This window comes from Pelmatolapia mariae, linkage group LG12 (genome assembly GCF_036321145.2).
Source record: "Pelmatolapia mariae isolate MD_Pm_ZW linkage group LG12, Pm_UMD_F_2, whole genome shotgun sequence".
NCBI classification, from domain to species: domain Eukaryota; kingdom Metazoa; phylum Chordata; class Actinopteri; order Cichliformes; family Cichlidae; genus Pelmatolapia; species Pelmatolapia mariae.
Window position 1 is genome coordinate 25,461,879 of NC_086237.1, and position 13,426 is coordinate 25,475,304.

The following is a 13,426-nucleotide window of genomic DNA, read 5'->3' on the forward strand; positions in this document are numbered from 1 at the left end:
CGCAGGGCATCCAGAAATTTCTTCAGGTTTTGTTTGAGGTTAAATTGAATTGTTTGCAGCCGACCATCATGCATAGCTATGTGAGCCATCCACTAAACAGTCTTTTACTTGTCCGTTTGCATCTGGGATCTACAGTCAAGGGACGTAGAGCTGAGCTGACTTTATGGAGAACACAAAACCAACTGAGTAAAAGGATTAGACAGGTCCATTTCACTAGCACTCCACAATCAGATCAAACAGATTCTGGTGGAACTTAAAACACTCGGTTCTTCCCCTATTCTAGAAGAAGTTCCTAAATTTGTGGACAAGGCACAGCTGGCACAACACATTAAAGGAAAAGACAGACAACTTCCTAAGTTCCATACATTGCAAAACGGACTTGCACCAAGCCTCTTACTAGATGTATCATTCCAAGGTGGGAGCTGAAGATAGTTCCTCTCTTTAGAGTCATGAGTACAGATGGGACTGGAGAATGGCCTACTCCTTTCACTTGCCACAGCTAAAAGTTTTTGGTCTTGTCCTAGTATCTTCTGGTGAAATAAGCCAACAGTAAATCCTGGTACAGGGCTGTACATGAACTCATAGAACTAGAGTTACGTTAAGTAACTACTATTTGCACACTGTACAAATGAATATTAAAGTACAGAACAAGAAAAAGAGGAATAAGGTGTAAATCTAGAATCCATCATGCATTCCTCTGATAACAGCACATATTATTGATTGTTAAGAAAAAACTGAGTGTTATTTAACATGTATCCTAATTTACTTTTCACTTTTGGAAAATATAGATCAAGCAACGCCACAGAAATCCCAATCAAGTAAAGTGTAACGTAAACACCGCTAACAGAGACATGGGTAAACTATTAAAGCTCCTCCTAGCGCTTAAACTTCTCTCTCTTCCATCACACTGTGGCTCAGGAACAGCTACGCAGTGAGATAAGCCTCAAACGCTCTACAAAAATAAGTCGATATGACGTGAATCTGACTGTAAACACCCCGAAAGAAACGACAAAAAACGCTCTGTCAAACTTCCCAAGGTGAATACAAACAATCGCGACTGAAAAAGATCTCCGACTCGCGTCTGCTTCGAGTTTACTCACCTTAGGATGCTTTCTGGCTTTCTTTTTGTCGACTGAAAGGAAAAGTTGCAGCCCACGGTACTCAGGGTAGAGACGCGAGTCACTCTGTTTCCAAGGGTAGCTTTTCTTTCTCTCGCGCTTTTCCCTCGCTCTCTTTACACTTAAACACACACACACTGGTCTCACACACGACTGTGTTTCTCCAAAGGTCCCTCAGCTGCAGGAGGGTGATTAATGCCACAAGAGAAGGAGTGCATTAGCAGGAGAAAGGTGAGTGAAGACTCGCACTGAATGGGTTCCTTAAAACCACTCCAAAGGGCTAGTTGTTTAAGGAACACCTAAACACAAATGAACTCCAGTCTAATTAAAAAGAAAAACACATCCAGGCTTTGTCGCACAAAACACTGTTTTTGTTGTTTTGCTTTCTGAGATGTGAATTTCTTAGATTTTCCCTTATGAACGTTTTAAATTTGATGAACTTCAAAATGAGTCTTCTGTCAAAAGACTATCAAATAGGCCTATATGCTAAGGATTATACATCATGGTACAATAACAAGTAAACATTAGCTCAGCAATGCTAAATCAAATAAGTAAGCTATGAGCTAACTCCTTAAAATATGTTACCATGTGACATCAACTATACTGGATAATTTTTCTGCCTGACTCATGCCCCATCAATTGAGACAGTGTGTAAGGGTCAGTGCTTGGTTTGTTAATGTGTCTTATATACACTCAATAAAAATCCCCGAACAGTTATCTCATTTTCATTGTTTTCTACAATAACAGTAAAATCAGTTTGATTGTGCAAAGATTGGTTTGTATTAAAAAGGCTGGTTGTATAGAGGACATGGGAATAATGTGTGGTGATGTGCCCTACATACCACTGTTTACTACCTCCGTTTCACTCACATCCTTTCAACCATATCTTTATTTCTCTGTCTGCCCATTTTAACATTTTTCAGCAGTGCAGATGTGTTAAAAATCCTCTTTTGACAGTGGCTATGACTTCTCTACAATCGTGTTAAAATAGTTTAATTTGGTTAGATAGCATTACACTATAAAAAAAAATAGCAGACATAAAGAAATATTTGTTTTGGGCATTTAAAAGCACATCATTTATTTAAAAATCCAGATCAACTTTAAGAGTTCCGACAACAGTTTTGTACTTGAGAATTTAGAGACTGAACACTTAAATCATGCCCATTAGCCCCTTACAGTAAAAACCAAGATTTATAATTATAAGAAGTGAGTGAAAGCTATGCTGGTCCACATAGCAAGGAAGAAACAGGGACTTCTATATACATTCACCAGACACTTAAATATTCACTTTAATTTTTAACTGCTTATTAATGTAAATGTTTCATCATACATAAAAGATGCTAGAAATAGTCAAGGTAACTTGCTGAAGATCAGAATGGGGATGAAAGTTGATTTAAGTGACTTGAGAGCATCTCTGAACTCGCAACATGTCAAACCTTGAAGCAGATGGGCAACAGCCCAGTATGGATGTGCAGTCGACAAATCTGCAACTGTCGGATGTTGTCATGTCAATATGGACCGAAATCTCAGATTAATGTTTCCAGCAACTTGTTGAATCAATGCAATGAAGAATTAAGGCAGTTCTAAAGGCAAAAGGGGGTCCAACCCAGTACTAGCAAGAGGAAACTAATGAAAGCTGGTGAAAGTATCTATGAAAAACATGTGACCGTTTTTGGTGTTCAGGTTTGCTCAAGTGCCTTAATGTCCTAGCCAGTTTCACTCAACAAATAGAAAATGAAATCAAATTTCCTTAAATTACAACATTCAAATAACTGATTAAATCAAAGGCAGCAGCTTTAATTACAACTCAGACATTCACAGATGAACTGTATAAAGTAACTAACACAAGCATATCCTGCAGTATTTTAATGCATATACTGGGAATTTTTTTTTATAATAGTTGCTTGTGAAACTGTAAGGCAAAAAACAAAATAAAACTAAGTGTAACACAGGACGTTCTACAGTTTTATCTTTAAGTCTTTATAGGTTTTAGCCAGATTAATAAAATTGATTACAACTACACAAACACTAACAAATATCATAACTAACAATAAAAACTTGCCAGCATCCTTGAATACTTAAAATTATCAAACATTTCTGGTGGTGTCTAAAGATAATGAGCACTGTGCAAGCTTAATAATAAAAACAGAAAGTGTGATGATCTCACCACTCAAGACAAAAATCAGAAGAACGAAGTAAATGATAAAGTCACAGTCCTATGTGTGAGGAAATAAAAATGGCATTATGGTACATAAAATCTATCAGCTGGCAGTAAAACCTTGCTATTTGGGGATGATTGACAACATAACATTTAGTTTACAAAGATCAGTTATATTTGGTTGAAATGTGGTCAAAACTACGATCCTTAAGCTTTATTGCTTTTTGTGCTAAGAGATAGCACCACTACAATAATGACTATTACTGTCATCATAAAAGGTGTCCCCAACCCTCCGTGAGACAACATGTGGCCAAGTGAATAGTTTAGGCTTCATATCTTCAGTGTGTGAGCATGCTTCTTGCAAAGAGGTTTGTCCTTTTTGGAGAAGAAGGTCTGGCCTTCCAGTGTGGTACAGCACACCTGTAAAAAGCCCAACACACATGAATAATAAGAGGTTATATAACAAAAGTTAGCCAGCCTACACTAACATTCACAATGGATGTAAGTCAGTGTTTCATCTAAAATAAGCACTGCTGTCATATTATTGTGAAAAAATGACTTACGGTGAGCTTATGAGATTGCTACAAGTAAGCTGTTCTGCAAAAACCTCCATTATAAAGGATGGATAAAAATGAACATTGTTGTAGAACATTAACAATAACAAGAAAGAATGACAGAAAGAACTAAATAGGGCCACTAGCAGAGAGTACCACTATGACCTCAAACTGCTTCCTAATTTTTTTTTGTGTCCAAGTTAAATAGATAAAAGTTTCTTGATGGCTCAAAGTTGGAAATGGGAATATGAGTAAATGTGACAGTAGGTCATATGTGTTAGTCTGCTGATGCACTCAGTTTACTGTGACACATGCCTAAGGCCTTCACTTACAGCACATACAAAGCAGGTATCATGCCAGGTGTAACCAAGGGCTTCCAGGAATTTGTCTCCAGCCTCGATGGGAAACTCACAGCCATGGCAGCCAGTCCCAAACAAGCTGTAAAAGTCTGTTTAGTGACAAAGAGAAAAGTCATGTCACTATGGTATAAACAAATGGTTTTAAGTCATAATGGCAAGACCCAAGCAAACGTTAGTACTCAACAAAGAGAGCTTGCAACTATTTGGGGTACAACAGGTTCATCCACACTCCAAATACACGCATGTTAGGTAAACTGGTGATTCTAACTTCAATTCAGTTCAATTCAGTTTTATTTATATAGCACCAAATCACAACAACAGTCGCCTCAAGGCGCTTTATATTGTAAGGTAGACCATACAATAATACATACAGAGAAAAACCCAACAATCATATGACCCCCTATAAGCAAGCACTTTGGTGACAGTGGGAAGGAAAAACTCCCTTTTAACAGGAGGAAACCTCCGGCAGAACCAGGCTCATGGAGGGGCGGCCATCTGCTGCGACTGGTTGGGGTGACAGAACCGGTCGCAGTTCTCTCATCCCATAGGTGTTAATGCAAACATTAACACCTATAACTTGGCTATAGGTGTTAATGTTTGCATGAATTGTTTGTTGTCTCTCTGTGTTTGACCTGCAATAGACTGAAAACCTGTCCAGGGTGTACTCTGGCTCTCACCCCGCGACAGCTGAAACTGGATATTAAACACATTGCGAGTGAGCAGCAATTCAACTGAAGCCCACTTTTATCTTTGATCTATTCACAGACTGCTGGATTTTTTTTTCTTTTATTCTAGCACAAAAACATTGTATACCGCTACAGGGAATCCCCACAAAACCTACATTTGGAGATATACAGTCTTTAGTGTGCAATGACAAGCACACTGGTAACAGGCAAACGTGTCCTACATCAGGAAAATGCTGATATTCAGTACATTTAACACTCACTCATCACACACTGCTTACAAGTGATCCACTGGTGAATCAGCAGGAGTTGTTGTTTTCGATCCTGTTGTTATTGGTGACAATGAACATCGACACTTGACACTAACTTTAGGGGTTAAATAATTATAATCAATCCATCTATGCTTTAGTAATAACTAGCAGTTACAGCCTGCTGGGCTGAGTGAGCATCACCCAAGGTCACCAACGGTAACCACTGTACCACCATTATTCTTTTCTTTTTTAATATTTTAGATTATTTTTGTGTTGTCAGTAAAACCAGAGAAGTGTTATAAACGTAGCTTACCATTGACCATACACTACCTACATGTTTTATAAAATGTAGTTTAGATTTTTTCTTATTTCTTTTATTTATTATAACAGATGCTTTGAGCTTGATTATACCATGTACAATGAGTACAGTGGCAATTACAGGAAGTACATCTGGATATTTTATCAACCCCATTATAACTCACCCGGTTCACAGTATGGTTCTCCATCCTCCAGGTGGAAGGTGTTGTTTCTGATTGGTTGCTGACAGTAAGCACACAGAAAGCAGTAGACATGCCAAGTCTGCTTGAGGGCATTTATCACCTCCTAAGGGAAAATGTAAACAATGTGGCTAGTAAGAGGCATAATATAGTTTTAGGTGCATTAGTGTATATAATAGCAACTGGAAAGCTATATCCACTTTAACAGGAAATGGAGGTGCAGCATCTTATGAAGGGATGTTATCATATTACATTGCTGCTTATGAAATTTTATTCACAAGTCACAAATTTTTACACAAATCTTTGTACAACTTTTACCAGAGTAGGTCATTTTATTTTTTCTTGAATATCACCGTTTTTTTTCTCTCCTTGGTCTCTATGACCTACACTGATTTCTTTCCCACCCTTAAACTGTGAGAGCAAGATAAGACAAAGAATCGATGGAAAGTTGGCGAGCTGAACTAAAATGAAGGATTATGAGCGAGGGAGTGAGAAAACAGGTTAATAAGAAGCCATAAGCTGTTTGAAGATGTGTGAGAAATAGAGGGTTGAAAGGGATTTAGGCCACAGGGGTTAGAACACGTGAGGGATGAATGTCATAGTAGCAAGGAGAGCAGAAATTTCAGCGTCCTGACACTCTGGGTTCAGGCTACACCTACAGCCTCAAGGCCTCTAAGCCTAATTCTCCTAACACCCCAAACATTGACTGCATTCCTGAGTTTTACTGGTGGTCACCGACGATATTCCTCTGCACATTCAGGCTTCTTGCTCTGGTCTTTTATGTATTTAAAAACTGTCTTTGATGTTGTTCCCTCTGTACTTTTTAAACTTTTCTGCTAGTAGGGAAATAGGGAAATAATTACATTCCTGTTTTAAATGAATACTTCTGTTAGAAGTATTAATCTAAACTCTAGACAATAAGTGAGTGTAGTGGCTGCAACTCAGGAGGTAGAACAGGTCATTTACTAATCAAAGGGTCAAGTGGTTTGATCTCCGGCTCCTCCATTCCGCATGCCTAAGTGTCCTTGGGAAAAATACTATGCCTATTGTCTGAGTATCAGCATAAGTGTACAGAATAAAACTTATGAATTGCCGAATGTGACTTGTAGAATAAAAAGTGCTATGGAGTAGTACTAAATATATACACCAGTGCATTTGATCATAAACAGATTTCATAATAAAGGAACCTCATGTCCCAACGAGCAGGAGGTTTACATTACACACAGTATATACAGTAAATATCTGCATGAATATAGATTTCACGTTTTAGAGCTACTAACCATGTTTATACAGTGTTGGATGACAATTTCTTTACTGCAGACAGTAAACATTCTTTTGTCTTAGCAAAAAAAATATATATACATAGGAAAGTAACATAAAAACATATATGAACAAAATGAAGATGAAATGTGTGACAAGCTTACATGAATTGGAGCAGGTGAGTGTTCTCTCCAAATATACACATCAAGACCAATGGACTCATTACTAACTTTATCTTAATGATTACAATAGTGTGCAAAAAACCCAACCCACACATCATGTCTTTATGTTAGCTTAAAAGGACCCAAACCTTGCAGTTATTTCAAATCTAAATACATAATAGTTCTCCAGGCTTTCTGAAAGTCTCTCAAAGGTTTCTGTTGAACATTGGCTGCTTTTTCACTTCTTTTCAGTCCAGTCCTCGTATGTTACCATTTTCAGGGCAATGTTTTTGTCTGTATTTGTGTTTTTTGTTTGTTGGTTGAACAACTTAACACCAAACACTGACTCCTTCAAACATACAAATGCCACCAAACTCTAGGAATGAGCCACAGGTATGTACATAATACATAATTTGCTTTGTAGTTGACTCTATGAAATATGATAATACAGTTTAACCGACACAAAATAAAAAAATTTGTACCATCAAGGTGGTTCCCAAAATGTCTGGTTTATCTTGTATAACTTAATCTTTGACTTGACATATCTCAGTATGATGTGCAGTTTATCCTTAAAAAACAGAGGAAACTGGACAACGTGGAGAAAAAGAAAAAGTGGCAGTGTAATTCATAGTGGAGGCTCAGTCATGGTTGAGGCAGCATTTTACCCAGTAATGTTGGGCGGATTGGAAGATAATCTTATAAAAGGAGCTAACATCTAAAGCAGAGCCTTAGTATGTCCTTTAAGAAACCTGGAGAAGTATTCCTGAAGACTACTTAAAGAAATTACAAGAAAAGCTGCCAAAAGAGATTTCAGACTGCGCTGAAGAATAAAGCTGGTCATACCAAATATTGACGTTCAAACCTACTGGAACTAAATTGTTGCGTCTTTACTGCTCCCTTCTTTTTTAAACTTTTTTAAACTCACCCCTAGTATCTTAGACTGGCAGCGGCTGCATGTTGGAGCAAAGAAGTCTTCATAGCAGTGTTCACAGTAGACTGATCCCCGTTCTTCAACAAAGCCTATATCTGCCAGGGATGTTCGGCAGTGTGCACAGTTAAATTCTTCCTTATGCCACGATTTCCCCATTGCTACCAAAAAAGGTCCTCTGGGGAAAAAAACACACACAAAAAAAAAGTAAACCAATACTCAATTCAGCTTAATATTCTGATATACTCGTCATTTTACTTCCTTTTTTTATACTTTGATAGTTTTAGATGAATAGATGAATGTGCTATTTAATAAGAATTATTAGAATATTTGATGACTTCCAGTATAGTAATGCATTTACTGCAGTTGACTGCCTTTTTTCATCAATAATTACCCTAAAATAACTGAAAACATCTAAACAATTAATGGATAGTTAAAACTGACGATTGAATTTCTGTTGATCAACAAACTGATTTTCTGGTATTCTGTTCAAATCACAAAAAAATACTGCAAAAATGAGAAACACATTTAAAAATTTGAAAACTGCAGCTATCGTCGCCTGCATCCCTACTTTTGCTCATTGGCTGTGTCCACTCTGATGATTAGTTAAAGTGGGAAGACAACAGAGGCTAATTTACTCCACACAATAGCTGGGCTTATCTGAGCTTATCGTGACAGTGGCCCTGGCTGGCAGTCATTAGCATGAGAGCAACCTTATCCTAATGATATGTTAGGTGACACAATCTGGGAGATAACATGAGTCAGGGCAGTAAGCTACCGGACAAGAAGTGAGGTCGACAGGAGAAGAATTTCAGGAAATTATTCCTCAGTGATCTGCTCTTTTGTGCCACTCTGGCTGGACCTTAACAGCTTTTAATAACGTTTTATAGTTCAAATGCATGTTTTCAGGTACTTTGTACAGCTGGAAAATCCAATTCATTTTCTTAATTACCTCATAAAAGGCATTCTGGCAGTTATGCTAGTTATGCTCCATTAATAAAATCTTACTCCTCTTCCAAGACATAACATCTTGATCTGATCTCTAAGTATAAGCAAAATATTTATCTGAGCACAGAAACATGTCCTAAACACACTTCTATGAGAAGTCATTGATTACATTCCCAGTTCTTAATATTAAACATAACTGAAACTGAAAAATTGACACAACAGAGAGCAAAATCAAGATGTGGTGTAACTGCATGAGTTTTTAATGAGATTGTCTGCGGATAACATTATTCTGCTCTTTTATCAGTGGCAGGTGCAACTTAATTCTCCTATCCGTTATCCACGCTGCAATCAAATGTCGTTCTACAGTTTCATACACAGATTGTTTACTCGAGATGGTTTCAGGTTAATTATTTTAAGAGCCTAGCTGTGGTGCTGAATAATTAAGGAGCAGACATATTTCCATTCTCATTTTTAATTTGAGTATAATTTGATGTAGGTGCAGCCAAACTCAGATCAATTCTCTTTTGAATGTCCTTGTGCAAGAAGTATAAAGGCACGGCATGATGGAACCGAACACCTTTCTTTCACAGTTTTCATTATAAATGGCCATGACTGCCCCCTCCATACCTGATGACACTACAGACCACTACTAAGATAGTTGATATTACAAGGATTATGCGATTCAGTGTGTCAATGTGTGGCTTTTATTTAAACTGTATAACATTTTGTCTATTATTAATATTAGTAGTAGTAGTATATTAGAGCACGACTGATATAGGCATTTTAAGACAGATACCAATACTTGTCATTGAAAATGTTGATATTTTTTCTTTCAGAGACATTTGTTATGTGTCTATTTATGAGTCCTTACTAAGATATCACAATACAGTTTAAAAATAATCTTGTTTTAGTGTCACAGCAACCCAAGGTTTACTAGTTGACAGCAAGCCCACTCAGCTGGTTGGTGTGTTTGTGCCATTATTGGCTGATTTAAAAATCTAATATTCACTCTGAGGTGCCTGATTAAAACAGGAAGAAAAAATGATCTATAAAAATACATTTTTTAAGTCTGATTTTAAGCTGATAGTTGATATCTAATATCAGCCATGTTTTTTGCCCCTCACCTGATCACCATGTTGCAGTGGGCACACATTGGCGTACGAGTGCCAGCAGGAATATGTTCTGCCATCTGTACCAGGGTGTCCTCATCTTTAGGGTGGGGCTGAGGAACAGGTCGGGCCGGAGCAGGACCCCGTGGGACACTGGCACTGCCGTTACCCTTCATACCAAAAGATGGGGTAATCAAACCAGTCTGTGGACCTATAGAAGGTGGAAGAAAAATAAAAGGATGTACCACTCACATTCTCCCAAAAGACCACTCACATTCTCACAGAGGGTGTTTGTATTTGTGTAACTATGTTTTCTTGCCACATTTGCAAGCCATTTGACCTCTACCCTCTATGACTATACACCCAGCAGGTGTCATGGTCATGCATGCAGCTGGCTGTCTGCTGTTGTCATAGCCAGGGATTTACCACATCAATCTTCAGCTGCACACTGAATTTTTCAGCTTGGAACACATTCCTATGTTGCATGTGTATTCATGCATATGACCAAACACACATAGACACATAAGACCACCAAGACATACCCTCCACTAAAAACCCAGACACCTGACTAAACACATAGCCCATTCTTTGATCTCCACACTATGGAAAGGGTAGTGTTTTTGTGTGCTGGTGAAACAAAGACTACATATGGAGATCAGCTTTACCATTGCATGCCATGTTTAAAGCTGTCATTAACTTTTAATAATGGCGTATGTGTAAGTTCATAGAAACAAACAAACAGTGGGCTTATGTTAAATGTGTTAACCTACAAAGCTAAAAGTTAGATATGAAAGCTTCCTCAGTAGAATACTGAGCGATCAAAAGGGGTCAAACAGTTTAGGGGAGGGTGGGCAGGTAAGCAGAGGATGCAGGCAACTGCATCATGTGTTTTCAAATTTTAACAGTGACAGCATTGTTTTACAAGGCCTGGTTTCTTTCACTGCAGCTCAGAAGTCAAAATGGGCCAGTGGCCAAATGCTGCTGGGAGTGCTGCTGGGAGTGCTGCTGGGAGTGCTATATGGCCAGCAGTATATTTTCATGATCCTGGGTTGTTGGGAAAATGACTGCATTTACAATTTTTGGGGGCAGTTACATCAGATAGAGAAGCGGAGGAGAGGACTTGTGTCGGATTAGAAGCTGCAGCCTGAAGACTGGTTTGTGTTCAATGAGATTTGATAAGGTTTGTTTACAAATAAATAGCATATAAAAAAAGCTATGTGAATGTAGATAATAACCAATAATATATAAAACAGACATTCACTTTCTGAATGTATTAATGGAGTGCTGATTGGATATGGACATTATGCTGCAGCTCAGTGCCTCGCTTTTAAAGCTTTTCATCACTCCCGGCAGGTCTCTTCAATAAATATTATCTTTCTGACAGAGTAGAAATGCTACACATGTGACTAAGCAAGGCACCACATGCAGCACGGGCCTTCTCTCCTTCTTAATGGTGTTCCACAGAGCAATAACAGCAGAAAAGGAAAAGAAAGTCTGCAATGACCTATTTCACAACATATGTCATGCTTTAACCATGGAAAATAAGTCTCTTTACCCTTGCTAACTGGCTGTAACAACATTTTATCCAACAGTCGTAAATCAGTTTCACACTATGCCAGAATTGGGAACCTAACATTTTGGGGGGTTTTGTATGTGAGGATAAATAACACCTTTTTTTAACTGTGGGGGTGATATATGAATCAATCAAAATGCACACTTAAAAGAAGATTTAGCTTAATTCATAAATGCAAGTTTATTTTTAGAAGTCTGTGGAGGGAAGTCTACATTCTGGGTATGCATGCATTCACCGTGACTTATGCTAAGAAAACAGCTTAGTTTCATTACACTTAGCTAGTTAATTCAGTGAGAAAATATCACTCGACAGAAACAACTCACACACATTCACACAAATATATCCTTGTTTGAATTTGGCAGTGAGTTCATGCAGCCTTGGCAAGATGAGCAAAATTTAGCAAGATTTATGTACACAATATCATGTATATACTGAATGTTTTAATAGTTTAAGTCAGTAAACAAGAGCCTGCTGTGTCTTGGTCCAAGTGCATACATTGTATTCTTTTTAAAGGATGTAAAACTGATTTTAAGAAATTGTGACTGTGAATGTGATTGAGTGGAAAGTTAGGATTAGCTGCTATCACATGAATGCAAGCAAGAACACACACAGTGTTTACCATAGGTTGTTGCAGGTCCTTTGATCATAGTCTTAACAACTGCAGACTCATGGCTGTTGAGTTCGGGTTCCACATATTCCTCACTGTGCAGGCAACACAACAGAAACACAACATTAAAATTGCTTAATGGGATTTGTAATCAAATGTATGACTTAATGCTAGAATCCACTGTCCCTGATAGAGCTCAAACAATATATTGGCCAATTTCAGCCATTCATAACAGCTGATAGTAAAGAGGTGACAGGAGAAACACCTTTGCAAAATCTGTCCACAAGACAGCACTCTTTAACTTCTCTGTTGGCAACACGTTTGGAATGCCACAAACTAAACAACCAGTTGATTCAAGCAGAGTCTGGCAGAGTGGAAATCAGTTATCCACAAGTTGTTTGCATAGCTTTTGTAAATATGAAAGATTAAAATTCATATATGTAATTTTTTACCTAAAATGAGAAATATCAAGGATTTCTATCAGTCTTAGAAATCCTTGATCAGGCTCTAGTCCCTACATATCAGATGTTCAGAAAACACATTGCCAAAATTACCAACTATGCCCAAATACAGATGTCAGTTTTTCAGTGAGCTCACCCCAAAAATAAAAAACTGAATGTCATGAAATTTGTGCTATAAGTAGAACATGGGTAAAGGATGAACTCATTAAATTTGGTGTAGATCCAGCTCAACAGGCCTTCTACTGGTTTCTATTTCCATCCGTCTCACTCATCACTCAGAGTGATGGCTCATACGGCAGTAATGGTAGCATATTCTGTTTACATATGTGCAGTATAGTATATATCTTAGTTATTATTTTATTATCTTTGCAAAATACCTTTCATAACTCATTTTAATCATATCCCACTAAGGAGGCAAGAAGGAAAACAGGGAAAGAAACACCAATTTTCTTAAGTTCTTCTCAAAATACACTCAGATACACTCCAGACTACCTACCTGCTGACAGATGGAGAGATGGTATGGTACCAACCAAAACACAGAATGCAACTATAGCCAAAACAGTACAGTATGCACCTTCACTGTACACGTCCTCCTTGTGAATCCAGTACACACTAAAAGTTACCCATGTGCCACATTCATAGGAGAACACAGTCCAGGCTGCAGGAATGATGACAGAGAGGAGACAAGTAGGACTGAACAGCAGTAATATTACAGCACACCTAATCAAAGTTGATGGCAGAGGAAGAATTTCAGTGATT

The 13,426-nt window shown here is 37.9% G+C and overlaps 1 protein-coding gene across 4 annotated transcripts in view; it reads right to left on the reverse strand.

The window, feature by feature from the left end:
• Positions 1-2,183: 2,183 nt before the first annotated feature.
• Positions 2,184-13,426, reverse strand: part of pdlim5a (PDZ and LIM domain 5a) — a 57,211-nt gene continuing 45,968 nt past the window's right edge. For 3 of the 4 annotated variants that reach the window (XM_063490207.1, XM_063490206.1, XM_063490205.1), the window contains 6 exons: positions 12,219-12,301; positions 10,042-10,237; positions 7,967-8,147; positions 5,606-5,726; positions 4,163-4,278; positions 2,185-3,696 (listed from right to left, as the gene is read on the reverse strand). In XM_063490207.1, coding sequence (XP_063346277.1) covers positions 3,607-3,696; positions 4,163-4,278; positions 5,606-5,726; positions 7,967-8,147; positions 10,042-10,237; positions 12,219-12,301 — 787 coding nt within the window. In that variant the 3' untranslated portion in view covers positions 2,185-3,606. Of the gene's footprint in view, positions 3,697-4,162; positions 4,279-5,605; positions 5,727-7,966; positions 8,148-10,041; positions 10,238-12,218; positions 12,302-13,426 lie in introns of all 4 variants that reach the window. The other variant, XM_063490204.1, reaches the window with a different exon arrangement.